General features: G+C 47.6%; 1 protein-coding gene across 4 annotated transcripts in view; it reads left to right on the top strand.

The window, feature by feature from the left end:
- KIF4A (kinesin family member 4A) overlaps positions 1–14476 on the top strand; it is an 807676-nt gene that overhangs the window by 528611 nt on the left and 264589 nt on the right. For all 4 annotated transcript variants that reach the window (XM_069612448.1, XM_069612449.1, XM_069612450.1 and 1 more), the window contains one exon: positions 7248–7418. In XM_069612448.1, the coding sequence (XP_069468549.1) occupies positions 7248–7418 (171 nt within the window). The remainder of the gene's footprint in view (positions 1–7247; positions 7419–14476) is intronic.

The following is a 14476-nucleotide window of genomic DNA, read 5'->3' as shown; positions in this document are numbered from 1 at the left end:
GGAGTTCAAGCCAAAGGGTAGCACTTTGAATTTGCATCTTGGAAGTTCAAAGCCTGGAGAATTTCCTTCACCATCACCCTGAATTAGTATTTCCGCAGGAATTTATTGAAATGCCCCAGATCCATGAGGGGCGAAGGCCAACCACTTTTTTGGGAACCAGAAAGTATCATGAGTACTGTTAAGGAGTTTTACTGAAGTCCACCTGTGGTAGGACTGAAGACGCGCTCTTAAGTGTGTACAGGGCTCAAACACTTACATTTGGCTTGAACTATCAAAAGGTTTGGTAGCAATGGACAAGCAGCCAGGCTTAAGTCTAGGCGGGAAAAGGGCGGTAGGTGTGTACAAAACTTGGGGCACGCCTATAGTCAATACACTTATAAACTAGTTTAAAAAAAAGAATGGTATGTGTATGCTTTTCAAAATTAGGACGTTATGCATGTGGGGGTCTACTATAGCCTTGTGAATGTTACATTGTGTCCTGTCAGCTTCAGACCTGGGCAACGCTGGGGGCAGGGGGGGGGTTCCACTAGTTATAAGGCCACAAACACAATATTAGAATCACAGTTAAGTTAACATTCGCATTTACACAGTACGACATGTATTATTTACTCAAGGCAATAGTAGACTTTAGTCAGAGTAGCAAATCAATTTGTTAAGCAACAGATACTTGTACTTTATAAAGTCCAGCTCTATCTGGGGATGAGTCTGTCAGTTGGGACACTGAGTAAAAAGGAAGGCAGATGCTTTACAAATGAGCAGGAATCTTTAACATTGCAAATAAGTAATATATTTAACATGGTTCTGGGAGGTCAGGTAGACCCCCTGTAGGATTGTAACCTAAAGGACCACTGTCCTTGGGCCATTTTCACTTTTTAAAACATGTGTAGGAAATATAAAGGCACAGCAATGCACAATGGCATGAAGATGTCACCAGCCCATGATTCCATGTCTCTAGGCTCCATTTATCACACAAGTGTTCTGGGAGGCGGTTGCTTTCAGTAAACGCATTACATTAAACACTGAATCCCATCATATTAGCTTCATGATCTAGTGTGGGCTGTTCTTTCCTGGTGTTTACCAAAGGAGAGAGTACACCGTTCTTTTGAAAGTTGATTAGTGCTAGGGAGTTTTACAGAAGTCCACCTGTGGTAGTGTAAGGGTGTCCCTAAGAACGCTCACACCTGAATCAATACACCCCGCTAGGGAAAAATATTGCCAAAGGCAATCTGGTTAGGATAACCAGTTTAATCTCACAAATGAGGATGGTAGCAAAGGACTCTGCTGCCTGAACGTTCTTCTTGTGCCCCTCCTCCATTCCTTCCTGCCAAAGTGGTTTCATGCAGGGGTTTATATAGGTCCACATTGCTGTGGTTATGTCATTGCAGCTGGAGCATGACTTTTTTTAAAACTGTTTTTATTTTCTTAAATACAGCATAGCATACAGACTTCCATGTACATTTACAGGATCATATATTGACAAAGTATCTGCTTCTGCCCCTCCACCGCAAACTCACTTCTCCCTCACTCCAGCCTATTTCTCCCACCTTACTCTTCTCTGCATTGACTGCCACTCATGCACACTGACTTAATCTGCCAATCATGGCAAGGCTTCTATTGCCCCTTGCATTTTGGTATGCCTTGAAGCCATCAATTCTTGCACTATCTGCTTCCCAGTCCGCATTCCATTCCCCCTGGCCTCCACGGGCTGCTTCTTGCCACACTGGTTACCGCCAGTGACCATTTCGGGAGGTTGCTCCACTACCTGCTTATGACAGGAGCTTTGGGTGCTTTCCAGCTCATTGCTATCCGGCGCTTCGCTAGGATGTATTCGAAGTCTTTTAGCTTGTTCACGTGTCTGGCCCGCTTTGTGCGTGCACGAACACCTAGCATGCAAGCCTTGGGGGATCCTGTGTTCAAGGTTATACCAGCCTTGCCTAGAGCCAATGCTAGATCATCCCAATATGGGCGTATCTTCCCACATGCCCAGAACATATGAACCAGGTTGGCATTATTTACTCCACATTTAGGGCAAGACTGTTTGGAGGCATTGCTAAATTTAGCTATTTTCCCCGGGGTTAGCTACGCCCTGTGTATTATGTACAATTGTATTAGCAATTGTACAATTGTATTAGCTGGAGTCTTTGAGTTCCTGGACACTTTCTTATGATAAGCCAACGTTCTGCTCCATTCCACATCCGTCAACTTCTCATGCAAGTCTGCCTCCCAGCTAAGCGTAGTCTGCTCCTGCATGTCTCCCTTCTGGGCCATTAGTAGCTCATATATTATTGGCACCGCGTGCCCACCCTCCGAAATATCGTAAAAGGATTTCATCCTCCTGCAGCACCCTTTCCGTTCCCGGCCATTTGTGCTTTAGCATAGTGATGAGCGAAGCGTAGGTTACCTGTTGTCCTCCATGTATACCTGTCTCTGCTGTGAGCACTCCAAAGTCCATATGCCTCCCCTTGTAATAAATCTCCCACCGTTGCCACTCCCATGGGCTCCCAGTACTTTCTCACCTTTAATCTGAGTTGGGTTACTTCCCCTCTTAATGTCACTAGTGGGATCTGGGGGAGTAGGTCATGTCCTTCTGCAGAAAGCACATGGTCCTCTGCCATACCGCCTTACCTAATGTCAACTACAGCGGGAGTTCCAATACCCTCGGCACCTCTGTCCATATCATCTCCTTCAGCTGAAATGGGGTATATGCTGACTGCAACAGCCTCATTTCTTGGGTCTGCTCATCAGACAACCACCTCGTAACGTACTGCAGCTGGCACTCCAAAAAGTATCCATTGTAATTGGGTACTTTAATACCTCCCTGATCATACGGCCTCTGCCATTTCGACAGTGCCACCCTACATCTGGAATTATGCCATAGAAGGCTATGGCATATTGTGTCCAGTTACTTTTAGGTATATTGTATGGAATGTTCTCCAGCATGGGGTCTGGCATTCATTCACATGCTCATGAATATTCCCTGTTGGCCGACTGGGAATCCTCGGTAAAAGAAAAATCAGTTTGTTTAATTTCTGAACGGTCTTTTCCTAACAACCAATCGCGGTGCTCTGGGTCATACTGCCCCCAGCCAAAGACTGCCCTCTACCTAACCCCATCCTCAGGCAGCCAGCTTCAGATTTTTACTGCACGTTCAAGTGTTGGGAGTCCTCATGCTTGGCTCTCGAACTTTTACTGCGTTTTTAGTTCTATTTTTCAGTCAGCCAAGCCGTGCGCTCCATCGATCATCCTTCTGATTAACTGGGACCCGTTTTTGGATTTCTTAAGCGCCCCTCAACGGTGGATTTCTTCGTGGAATCTTCCAGAAGATTCTTCAGGCCTACAATGCGTGGATCATGTCGGACGAGAAGGATGATTCCCCTTCTCTTTTCAAGCTGTGCTCTGACTGTGGTTTGCAGAATGTTTACATGGACGAAACATTCCCAGTGCCTGTAGTGCCTGTACCCAACGCATAAGGAGGAAGATTGTGGGTTTTGCCGTAAACACTCAAAACACACGTTGAAGGATCAGTGTAAACAGCTGTAGGAGTGGCTCCCGACAAAGGCCTCTGCATCGGGTGGTTCCCAGGAGCATGCCTCTACCGGATTCGTGGAAGATGAGCAGGCTTCTAAGTCCTTTGAGGGCACCCCTCCTGCGGGGTTCAACAAAAGGCCAAGCACTGCGAGCCCGCTATCATCGGGAGTGCCGTTGCAACAGGCTCCTCGGTGGCCAGGGCGCGTTCGACATCCCCAGCTGCATTGGTCTCCAGTCAACGCTCCGGTTTTTTATCCAAGAGGAAGTCTCACCTGGCAAGCTGAAGGTGGCCCCAGAGACAACCAAGAAAGACCAAACTGGGTACGGCGTCCAGCCTATCCTCAGCGGAGGAAAGCCACAGGGGGCTGGGCTGCCTAGCCAGCCCGTGAGGAGGAGGAGGAGGAGGAGGAGGAGGAGGAGGAGGCGGCGAAGCGGGACAAGGGGCCTGGCCTGACCGTGAAAGCCTGGTACACTAGCCGAAGGCGGCTCCTTGCACCGAGGTGGTGGTAGCCTCCCTTTCAAAGGCCATGGTGCTCCCTTTCGAAGGCAATGGTGTCCCTCGCTGCCAGGAGGGAGTCTTCAGTCCATTGATAAGATGCCGGTCATCTCCCCGAGACATCCTCTCTGGACGCGAAGAAGGGGGGCGTGGGTCGTTTAAGTCCTCCAGGGCACGGATATGTCCTCTGCTGAGGAGGAGGAATTTATCTACCTCCAGACCATCCATGAGGAAGGTGGCGGCGAGGGAAATGTCGGAGTCTCACCCTACGACGAGGGCGACACCGACTGAGATACTGTCTAGGAGGGCGACGGAGGGCCTCAGGACGGCAAAGCCTTGGCCCTACTCCTATGCCCCAGCTGTCAGTGCCTACACCACATCTGCCACGTAGAGCTCTTTCGATGGACATTCTCTCTACCCTTCATACACTTGTATCTGAGATACAGAAGAGGATGCTGGTGACGCTGCCACCTGCTCTCCCAGCGGCGCTGGTGCCGACCGCTCCGCTGACGGGGGAACCTCCATCCAAGGAGATGCACCCGCTGCCTCCTTCTCCGCTACCCCCCAACGGGTGAAATGGAGTCGGACACAGACAACGGAATGGGGAACCTCCCATCTCCTCTGCCCAGATCCTCTGCCGGATGAGATGGGATCGTTCCATGACGTGATCTCCAGAGCATCGGAGCTTGTCCAGCTCGCACCAGAGGAGGGATTCTTATACCAGTGCCGCGAGGCGAAGAGGAAGACAACCCTTTCAGTCCTGCTCTTGGATGACATTTGGGATGAAGGACTAGCGCCTATGAAGAACCCTTCTACGGCCCCAGCGAAGAGGGACCACTTAGAGAAGTAGTACAGGGTGCGTTCCCAACCGTCTCCAGACTTGGTGATTTCTGCAGTGGCCAAGAAGCTGTCTGGCTGTCTTCGGCAGCATCCACCCCCGGACAGCGAGGGGAAGAAATTGGATGCAATGGGAATGCAAGTTCTCATCTGCATCGACGACCATCAAGGCTGCTAGAGAGTGAAGTGGCGTCGGACCACGCCATCACGGTGCCACGGACATGGCAGGCACAGGTTTCTGCCAGATGGGCAATGGCGTTTGCCTTCGCCGCTGTGGCTGGCTCAAGGCCACCAACTTTCAGCCGGAGGTCCAGACAAGGGTTTTGGACATGCCCTTTGACGGAGACAATCTTTTTGGGAAGGCTGTGGATGAGTCCTCTACAAGCAATCCAGGCAGACAAGGAGGTGGCACGTGCCCTGGGCACGCTAGAGCAGTGACGGCGATCTTTGGGAGGCAAGTCTCCCCGATCTTCAAAGGGTTAGGGTGTGGTCTCCTTCTTACCGCCAACCCTCCTGCTCCTTGGCCCAGGAAACCAACAGCGTGTGGAAGACCATCTCCACCGACCGTTGGGTGCTGGATGCTCTCATCAACGCACACTCTAGTTGCAACGGAAGTGTCCCCAAATACCACCAGTTGCCCGAAAGGAAAACCACATCCCTCAGCTGCTGCTGGAGGGTTCGGGCCATGCTAAAGAAAGAGGCAATAGGGCTAGTTCCAAAGCGACTCCAGGGCTCGGGGTGTGTTTAATGTACTGCCTTGTGCGCAAGAAGACCGGAGGCCCATTCTCGACCTACGACTAAACAAGTACATAAAGTCCCTGAAGTTCCGAATGGTCACTCTTCAACACGTGCTCGGACTTCTTGAAGAGGGAGACTTTATGTCGTCGTTGAATCTGGAGAATGCGTACTTCCACATCCCCATACACACAGGACACCACAGGTTTCTTCGCTTCTTCGTTCAGGGGAAGCATTCCCATTTCAAGGCCCTTCCCTTCGGGCTGAAGTCGGCACCCAGGGTCTTCAAGTGCCTGGCGCCAGTGGTGGCCCATGTGACTACTAGGGATCCAAGTCTACCCGTACTTTGACAACTGGCTCTTCCGGGCAAGTTCAAGAGACATCGCCGTCGACCATATGGCGAGGTCTGTCCGCCTGCCGGATCTGGGGTCCTCAGTGAATTATGCAAAGTCCTGCTAGGCTCCATCCAGGACGCGCTGTTCCTGGGATCCCGTCTCAACACCGTGTCATGCTTGGCGTCACCGCCGGAGGGGAGAGTAGCGGCCATCCTGGGCAAGGTGCAATGGCTGCTAGCTCTGAAGAGGGCAGTGAAGTTTCTGCTCGGCATGATGTCGTCATGCATTTATATCATCCGACACTGCAGATTACGGATGCGGCCACTGCAGGAGTTCCTCAACGCCCGTTTCCAGGACAGGATCATGCTTGACAATGGATTCCGTTGCGCGATAAGGTGGTGGGGCGTGCGCTTGCATCTGACCGGAGACACGGATTGCCACTTCACCAGGAGACAGTCACGACTGACGCTTCCCTGGAAGGATGGGGAGCCCACACCAGGAGTCTTCACGCCAGAGGCCCATGGCTGCCGGAGGAGAAGACGTTGCACATCAATGTTCTGGAGCGACGGGCAGTGTTTTGGGCCCTTAAATCGTTCCTGCCATCCCTCAAGAGCAAGGTGGTGCGGATCTTCAGACAATACCACCACGATGGAGAGGCACAAAAAGAGTAAGACTAAGTGAGCGGGGAGAAGGATTCCCACTCACCTACGGACAAGGTAAAATAATTACAAAGTCCAAGCAATAGGTTCTGGGGTTGACACAGGACGGGGAGATTATTCACATTCATGAACATCTTGCCTAACACCGGATGACCAATCTGTAGGATGGTGCAACCTATTGAAGGAAAAATTACTCCCCAGTAATTTGCTCATCCCACAGATTCTCTGTGCTATTTCTGCAGTGGCAGCAGCATGTCAAGAGTCTAGGAGACTGCATCTATGGAGATGGTAGTTGCGCTACACTGACGCTGGGGGAATATCTATCCACACAAGGAATCTGTGGGACGAGAATCCATAGAGCATTACTGCAAGCAATTTTTCTTTATTCGCATTCTTTCTGATGTTTGCATCCATTTGTCAATTTCTCAGCCTTACTATGTCTTTTATTTTAATATTTATTTGTAAGACCTCATGCACATGCAGCTTTATGGGATAAATGATTTAGGTCATGTGATGTCTTTTTCGTTTCCCAGTGGAAAGTCTTGGACCTTGTAACTATCTGCTTTTGCTTTTTACGAGTGCATTCAACAATTGTTTCTCAACTAGTACTGCCAGCTTCTTTCAAACATCTGAATTTTACTCTGCTCCTGGTTTTAGCTTGTATCTGCCAAAGTGGAGTGCAGTAAGCAGGAGAGTTCTCTCAAGCAGGCAAGGGTGCAGTCTACGGATCTGCAGAAAGCGGTATTCGAGGAGCGAAACCGGATGGCAGAGATGGAAACTGAACACCAGTCTGAGCTTGTGCAGCTGGAACAGCAGCACCAGGAAAAGGTAACGTTACCAAGAGTCATGTGTTACTAAACAAGAGCTATGCTTCAATATTATGTGCCAAAATCACATTGGGACAGCATACTGATATATACTGGCTGTCCGTCTGTTTCACAAATTTCCTTGCCTGATTTGGTTCCTTGCCCTTAGCGCCATGTATGAGCTGATGACTTGAAAAGCCTGGACAAGGTTTTGGAGATTTCACTTTGCCATAATTACGCTTACCTTTTGGGCACAAACTGTACATGTCCATGATATACAGATTAATTGAAATGGCACGTACAGGTTGCCCTCCATTAATAAGTTAGTTGCCTTCTGACATTTTTCAATAATAGTATGAAATTATGATTGTTTAATCATATTGGTGTGTAATAAATGGGTGCATGCACTCCATTTCTACACAAATGTTTTAAAACAATCTGTAAACTCCCATCACACAAATTCCCAGAATTGCAACTCAAACCTGAACTTCCCTCTACAGCCTAGTAATTCAAAGTACTTAAAATAGATGACAGGATCAGATAACGGGCCAACTTATTGCTTTTTGGGCAAGGTAGGGCCCGGAATGTGCTTCCTGGTTTAAGAACATGCATTAAATAAGCAACACATTTGTTCTTACTTTAGCCAAAAAATAACAATGTATTTTAATCAAAGACTCAAGTATGTATAGCCATAAATATTTATTTGATCAGTATTAACTTGCCAATTCTTCCATGATCATCCTTGTTATTCCTACTGGGAATTTCTTAAGGGTACCTGTTAGTCTATTTTAAATTGATACCACATTGGTTGGAATTATTTACTTAATGTATTTACCAGTGTGTTAGTGAAGGTTTTCCTTTTTTTTTGTGTGCATTTAACTCATTTTTATAGCATGTACCTTTTGCTGACATTGCAGTAAATGGTCTTTTTGCTTCACTTCCCTTGCTCAACTCACATATTTTGGGTGTTCTAGCTAGCACCTGTGGTTTAGTGCAGGATGAAATTGTACCCCCTGCAGGATACTTTTGATGGCTTCTTTTGATTGTTCTGCGGCCCACCCTTGTTGGTCCCACCATTCGAAGCGCCATAACTCTGACAAGGGTCTTCTCAAATTGTTCCAAGAGACAGGCTTCCCTGGAAATATGATTTGGTGTTGCTGATTGTCCTCGGCAGCAGTCTTCTGGGTCTTCGGCAGGTTGCTGCTCTTGGCTATCTTGGCACCAGCTAACGAACTGGAGAATGAATGCAGGTGGTCTTATTACAAATTGGTCTATGGACTGTCAGCCCTCCAATGTTGATGTACAACAATCAAACTGGCAATGGCTGTCCAATAATAACGAAGACTGCCAATCTGGATGAGGCTGAGATATCATGTGCGCCTTCTGATTGAAGATTAATCTTGAAGGCCCCTCTGATGGAATTCGTATTGGAGGAATCGGTGAGGGGAGAGCCCATACTTCGAGGCTGGCACTTTATCCTTGATGTCCAAAAAGGTGTCACCAATTGGAGCTGGCACAAGAGGTAAAATCCCTGCGTTCTTTGTTAGATGAGTTGGTGCAAGCTGTACACGCTTTGACAAGGGTATCCAACATAATAAAGGTATTGTTCCAGCCCCTGCCCTCTTGTCCGAGGCACATTTAGTTTTTCGAGCGCCGTGGGATGCTATAGGTCTGGCCAAGTTTTGAGGTCAGGCAGCCCCCTCCTGGCAGTGCAAGCTGCAATTGGGAAATATGGGAAGAACCTGCGACAATGTCTAAACCAGAAGTAAGATCATTGCCCTTGGCAATTAAACCTACTTTGATCGGCCCTACTTCTAGCAGTATCCCTGCAAACACCTATCTGAGAAATGCTTCGAAGCGGGTTAAAGCATGTAGGGCTTGTCCTGAAGCTTAATGGAAGGGAACTGAGTCGCTTAAAAGTAATTGTTTAAATTGGTATCAAAGTAAGAAAGGCTACTATTATGTAATCAGAAGTGATTTTAAACAAGTGGAACGACGTACGGACCCGTTAGTGAATGACTAGGATTACCTAAATATTTTCTTTTACAATACTGATACAGTTTATAATATTTTGGCCATTGATTTTAGAACCCTGCCCGGTTTGGAAATACAGGTAAGGGGCATCTGGCCAGTAGGCCTGTTATCTAGGGATGGTATTGGGTAGTCTCAATTAGATTGGTATTACAAAATTGGAAACTAGCTACTGTGATCCCGGGATGGTGCTGATGGTGGGTGATTTATTTATTTTAACCTGTGAATGGATTCGCAGAATTATTGCATTTCATAGAGGAAGATGGGATCTGGAATAACCAGACTTTGGTCCCACCAAGAGGGGCCAGGCATTATAAATATGCATATGACTGGGCCACGGCAGTGTTTAGGATGGGCTTTAGAGCTTGTAATGGCCGTGTGGTGGGTGATTTGCTACGGCTTATTCTTTTGGAAGGGGCCTTATTGAGAGCAATATCTTTTTGACCTACCTAATTGGGATGCAGTGAAATCATTTATTTCTCGACAGCCAGAAACTGACCACTTTCAACTGAGTCTTGTCCTCAAGCATACTGGTCCAGCACAGTTACAATGACCCAATTGATCCGATCATGTTATAGAGCTCAAACAATAGAAGGTGGATAAAATTATTTGGTCATGACCAGCTTTTTTGTTGAGGCTCTTCATTTTATAGAAGTTTGTTCCAGGCATACCTAATGTACTCATTACATTTAAAAAAAATATGGCTATCCTTGGGCATCCGATGACTACATACATTTAGCAAATCAGAGTTATGCCCAGATATAGGCCCCAAACGGGTTGGTTTGACCGATGCTGGGGAAAGAAAAGTGCCCTGCTAAACAATATATAATCAACGTATGTGTTGGGTATTTCGTAGCAACCCCTGGAAAGTAAAGAGAATAAGGATCTTTTAGTACAAAAGAAAAAAGCGAGGCCGTTAACGCATGCCCAGGATCATTACCTGAAGCAGTATTGGGCCCCCCACAGCCTCTGCGAGCAGCTTATTGCGATTAGTACCCCGGCCCTTAAGACTAAAGCAATAGTTTTCTCAGTTGCAAAGCGATCCACTGAAAAAAGAAAAATAAATTGGCGCCAAGAAAGGGAACATTTTTACTCGTAGGCTGTACTTGCAGCTGCAGTAATGCACAAAATGGTCACCATTGACCTGTAATGGAGACTGTTATTTGTTTGCCATTCAAAATGACTTGTCCCTTCTTGGTCCTTCTGCAGTGCTGGGTGGGGGAGGTCCTGGTATGACTTTGTTTTCGGCTGGAATCCTTTGAAGCCCACCAAAGCTCCAGAGTCTGTAAAGACTAGAAGCGGGTCAGGGTCCCTAAACTCTGCTTGTCTTGGTCTTCTGGCATTCCTCCATGGAAACCACGTCCAACTGGGAAGCTAGCTGTCCTGAAAGGCAGCCATCCCCATAGGTCAAATGTGGCTTGAGTGCTGATTGGTTGGTTTCCAGGATAAAAGGCTAGCTTTCTGATGCACAGACAGTCGAACATGAACTGAAGGTCTGAAGAAGTCGACCAGACACGCCTGCAGCAACTTCAAGCGACTGGCGTAACCTGCTGAAGACACCGCTGCTGTCCTGAGTCTGTATTCAAATCTACAGGGAAGCCCCAAAGAGGACGACTTACTCCCTTGGACTGATGGGCATAATCAGTCCTAAGAGGACCTTAAATCTGAGCTATCCCTCGACGTGCTGCGATCTTCCTTGGCTGCAAACCGCCAATAGCATGGGACCACTTTGAAGTGCGACATCTCCCACAAACAAATCCTCCCAAAACTTTTGTGGACTCCTTCTGGACCTCCAGAGGCAAGATTCCCCCTCCTCAAAGTCCCCTCACCAGAGTGCAGGACTGAGAAACCGAGGAGAGTCGGCAGGGTTGTAACTTTTACTCATTGGTGTCTCTATAAAGGCACCAAAACCACAGATCTGTGTTGGAGTACTAAGAAAGTGTTTCAGAGTGCGACCAGGCAAGGAAGGGGAACAGGGAGAAAACAAAGATCTTAATAGGCCCGCTGACATTGTGAACGTGCATGGGAAAGGGGAAAAGTGCATGGAAGGGGGGGCGGGAGGGAATGGAAAGTGCGGAGCAAAGGGGAACAGATAAATAATAAAAATAGATTATAGAGTCAAACAGTGGTAGTGCAGCCGGCAAGTGCTGTTTACGGCAGCAGGCTGGGTAAGTCTGATATGTGCAGAAAAAGCTGAAAATGGGGGGTGGGGTTCACTGTATGGGTACAAATACAGTCCATAGTGCAAGGGGTGGCCAGGAGGGTGGCAGGGTGAGCAGGTACCTGGGCCCAGGGGATAGAGGGTGGCCAGGTGCACAGTGCCAAGAGAGCAGATCAGCAGGGTAGAGGGGATCAAAGGCAAAAGCAAAGAGGAAGTTTTTGAGGTGCTTCCGAACCGGAGATGGTTTCCTCAGTTTTAGAGTGGAAGGGAGGCTATTCCAGAGGGAGGCCCCAGCCCGAGATCTACCCCCAGCTTGTTTCTTTGAAAAAAACGACCGACCCTGAGGGAGTTGGAGGCGCGAAGAGCTCGAGAGGGGAGGTATTTGCAGAGGGATAGCTGAAGGTATTTTGGACACAGTGGATTGACTGTACTCAACTTTGAAGGAGCGAAAGCTGTAATAACCTGGGAAATTCAACTGAGGTAGGTTGGGAGTGCAATGAGGAATAGGTGGGAGGAACATTCAAATTAACGTTACCTGGGGTAAGTAACTTGTTCTTCGAATGGATTGTATCCTGCCTGATATTACTTATCTTTGATAGACTCCCAAAACAGTGTTTGATTTGGTAGAGGGTGTAAGAATTACGTGTTTAATGGTTTTCATGAACCAAATGCGGGACTGCTTTTCCAAAGCTCCCATCCTGACCGAGGGAAGACTCCTGGCAGTAATGTTTTGTCAATGTGTGAATAGTAGACCACATTGCTGCCTCACAAATATTTTGTCGGTACACCCCTTTGCAGTGCGCTAGAGGTAACCATGCCCTTGGTGGAATGGGGTTTTAATCCTTCAGGAGCATCCTTGCATACCACTCTGTAGCATTCCGGAATAGCCAGAATGATGCACTTGGATAAGGTCTGTTTCGTCGCAGCCTGAACCAGCTTGTGGCCTGTATAGCCAATGAAAAGCTGAACATAATGCAAGGTTTTGATAGCCTAGTGTTGGGGAGAATTCTCAGAAATGTGCTGATTCCCTTCTACCTTAGAGACACGCAGCTCTTTTCTAAGACATTAGGACTTTAAATTTTATCCTGGAGAGTGAGACCTTTTTCCCACTCTCGTATTTTTCTTTGATTTGAACACTGTTTCTTTTGGTTTTTGAGTCTGACAAACTCCATAGGCATCTTTTTATATTGTGACATACAGCACCTTCAGATGTCCCAAAGGTTTAAATACCTTCTCTTGGTTAAACTACTGTTTCCAAGAGCAGTAAAGTGAAATTGACTTTACTTTTTGTAACGTTGTAGACCCAGCACACTATCTTCCATAGAGTGCTGAACTTAGTATCCCCTCGTCTACTTTCTGATGCAACATCTTTGTTACCCTTTCTACAATTAATGGCTGGTGGCAGTGGTTTACCTTTTCCTACGTGTGTTTTTACCGCGGGCTGTGTTCGCAAGTGCAGTATAGCACCCATGAGTGCCCATTTTGTCAAAATGGCCCAGCCTTCTTTTTTCTCTCCATTTCTTGTTGTAAAGGTCCTTCTTGAGATTTACTCTGCGCGCCAAACCATGTTTGGTCCCTGTGTTCGTTTTGTCTTTGGCAGGATTCACTGGTGAAGCCTGCCTCTGACTCCAGCGTGCCTGGCAGGGCAGGAAGCGAGGGAGGTGCCCGAATCTCCCTGTGTTAGTCTGCTTGGTTACAGGAATGCACCCAAAGGACAGCCACCCTGCTGTGAGAGTGACAGCTAGGCTGCGAATGAATGGGAGAGACTTGCGTAAAAGGAGAAGTCTTTTGCAAAGAAGGCAGTCGACCCTTGGCGAAGGAATACGAACTAGCCTGAAAATCCTCTTTGCTGGCTGTGCTTCCATTGCTGCTGCAGGAACCGAGTGCCAGCGGACAGGAACACCAGAATAGAGTGCATCGTTTTTAAGCCGGACCTGTGATCCAGGAAGATCCTCCGGACTCCCTCGAAGCAGGGCTGACAAAGCCTGAGCCACATCGGAGTGCTGGACCCCAGAAGCAAGGAAAGTCCACAACCAAGAACCGCAGTGGTGCTATTCGCGGGAAGCTGAAACCGTGAAGTGCTGTTGATCTGAACTATGCCCATTGCTGCTGCCTATCTTTGAATCGTAGTGCAAGAGTCACCAGACGTCCTCCCTCTTGTCCCCACGACTGAGGCCCAGGAACAGGATCTGCAGGAACTACAGCAGGAACAGAAGCCAGCTGAAACCAATTTCTTCAGACCTAAGGTACTGTGAACTAAGGGGTACTTGCCTCCTGTTGTGTAGCTTGCTAGCTGTTAGTTCAGACTTGCATTTGCTGCCTTTTGCCGAGTTGCTTGCAGCTTTGCCCATCACAAGCCTCCCACATTGGGGCCCAACAGTGATTTCTTTGTCTACAAAACTCTCTAACATTGCAAGACTTTTTACTTGCCTTCAAAAAGTGCCTCAGCTCCCCTAGACTTCGCTCAATTGACATTGGCTGTCCTGGCTCCCTGAAGACTTCTAACCTCGGACTTTGTGTTTTGATCTGTCCCTCCAAAAAGTCATACATTCTTTACTTGCATAGCTGGGAAAGGGTTAATCTACATTGCATTGGGGGTTCAGAATTGCTTACCTGCTTGCAAAACTTGTTAACCATTGTTTCCTTCCCTAACCTTTTCCTTTAGACACCAAACTCCAGTATTGCTCTAAATGTGCCAGTGATATATCAATGTCCAGTGTCCTATTTTGAAGTGTCTGTGTGCCATCCCAAAAGGGTATCTACTGATATATTTAAACTGTAGTGTATTTTGAAGTATTTGTGTTACCTATTTGCTCCCTTCTAAAGAAGTGTTAAAGCAAATAAGAGTGTTGACCAGGCTGCACTTGCCCTTGCACACATTCATCCGG

The sequence above is a fragment of the Ambystoma mexicanum genome, chromosome 5p, assembly GCF_040938575.1.
Source record: "Ambystoma mexicanum isolate Mex_15411 chromosome 5p, UKY_AmexF1_1, whole genome shotgun sequence".
Lineage (NCBI taxonomy): Eukaryota > Metazoa > Chordata > Amphibia > Caudata > Ambystomatidae > Ambystoma > Ambystoma mexicanum.
This window is presented reverse-complemented; position numbering and strand designations above follow the sequence as displayed.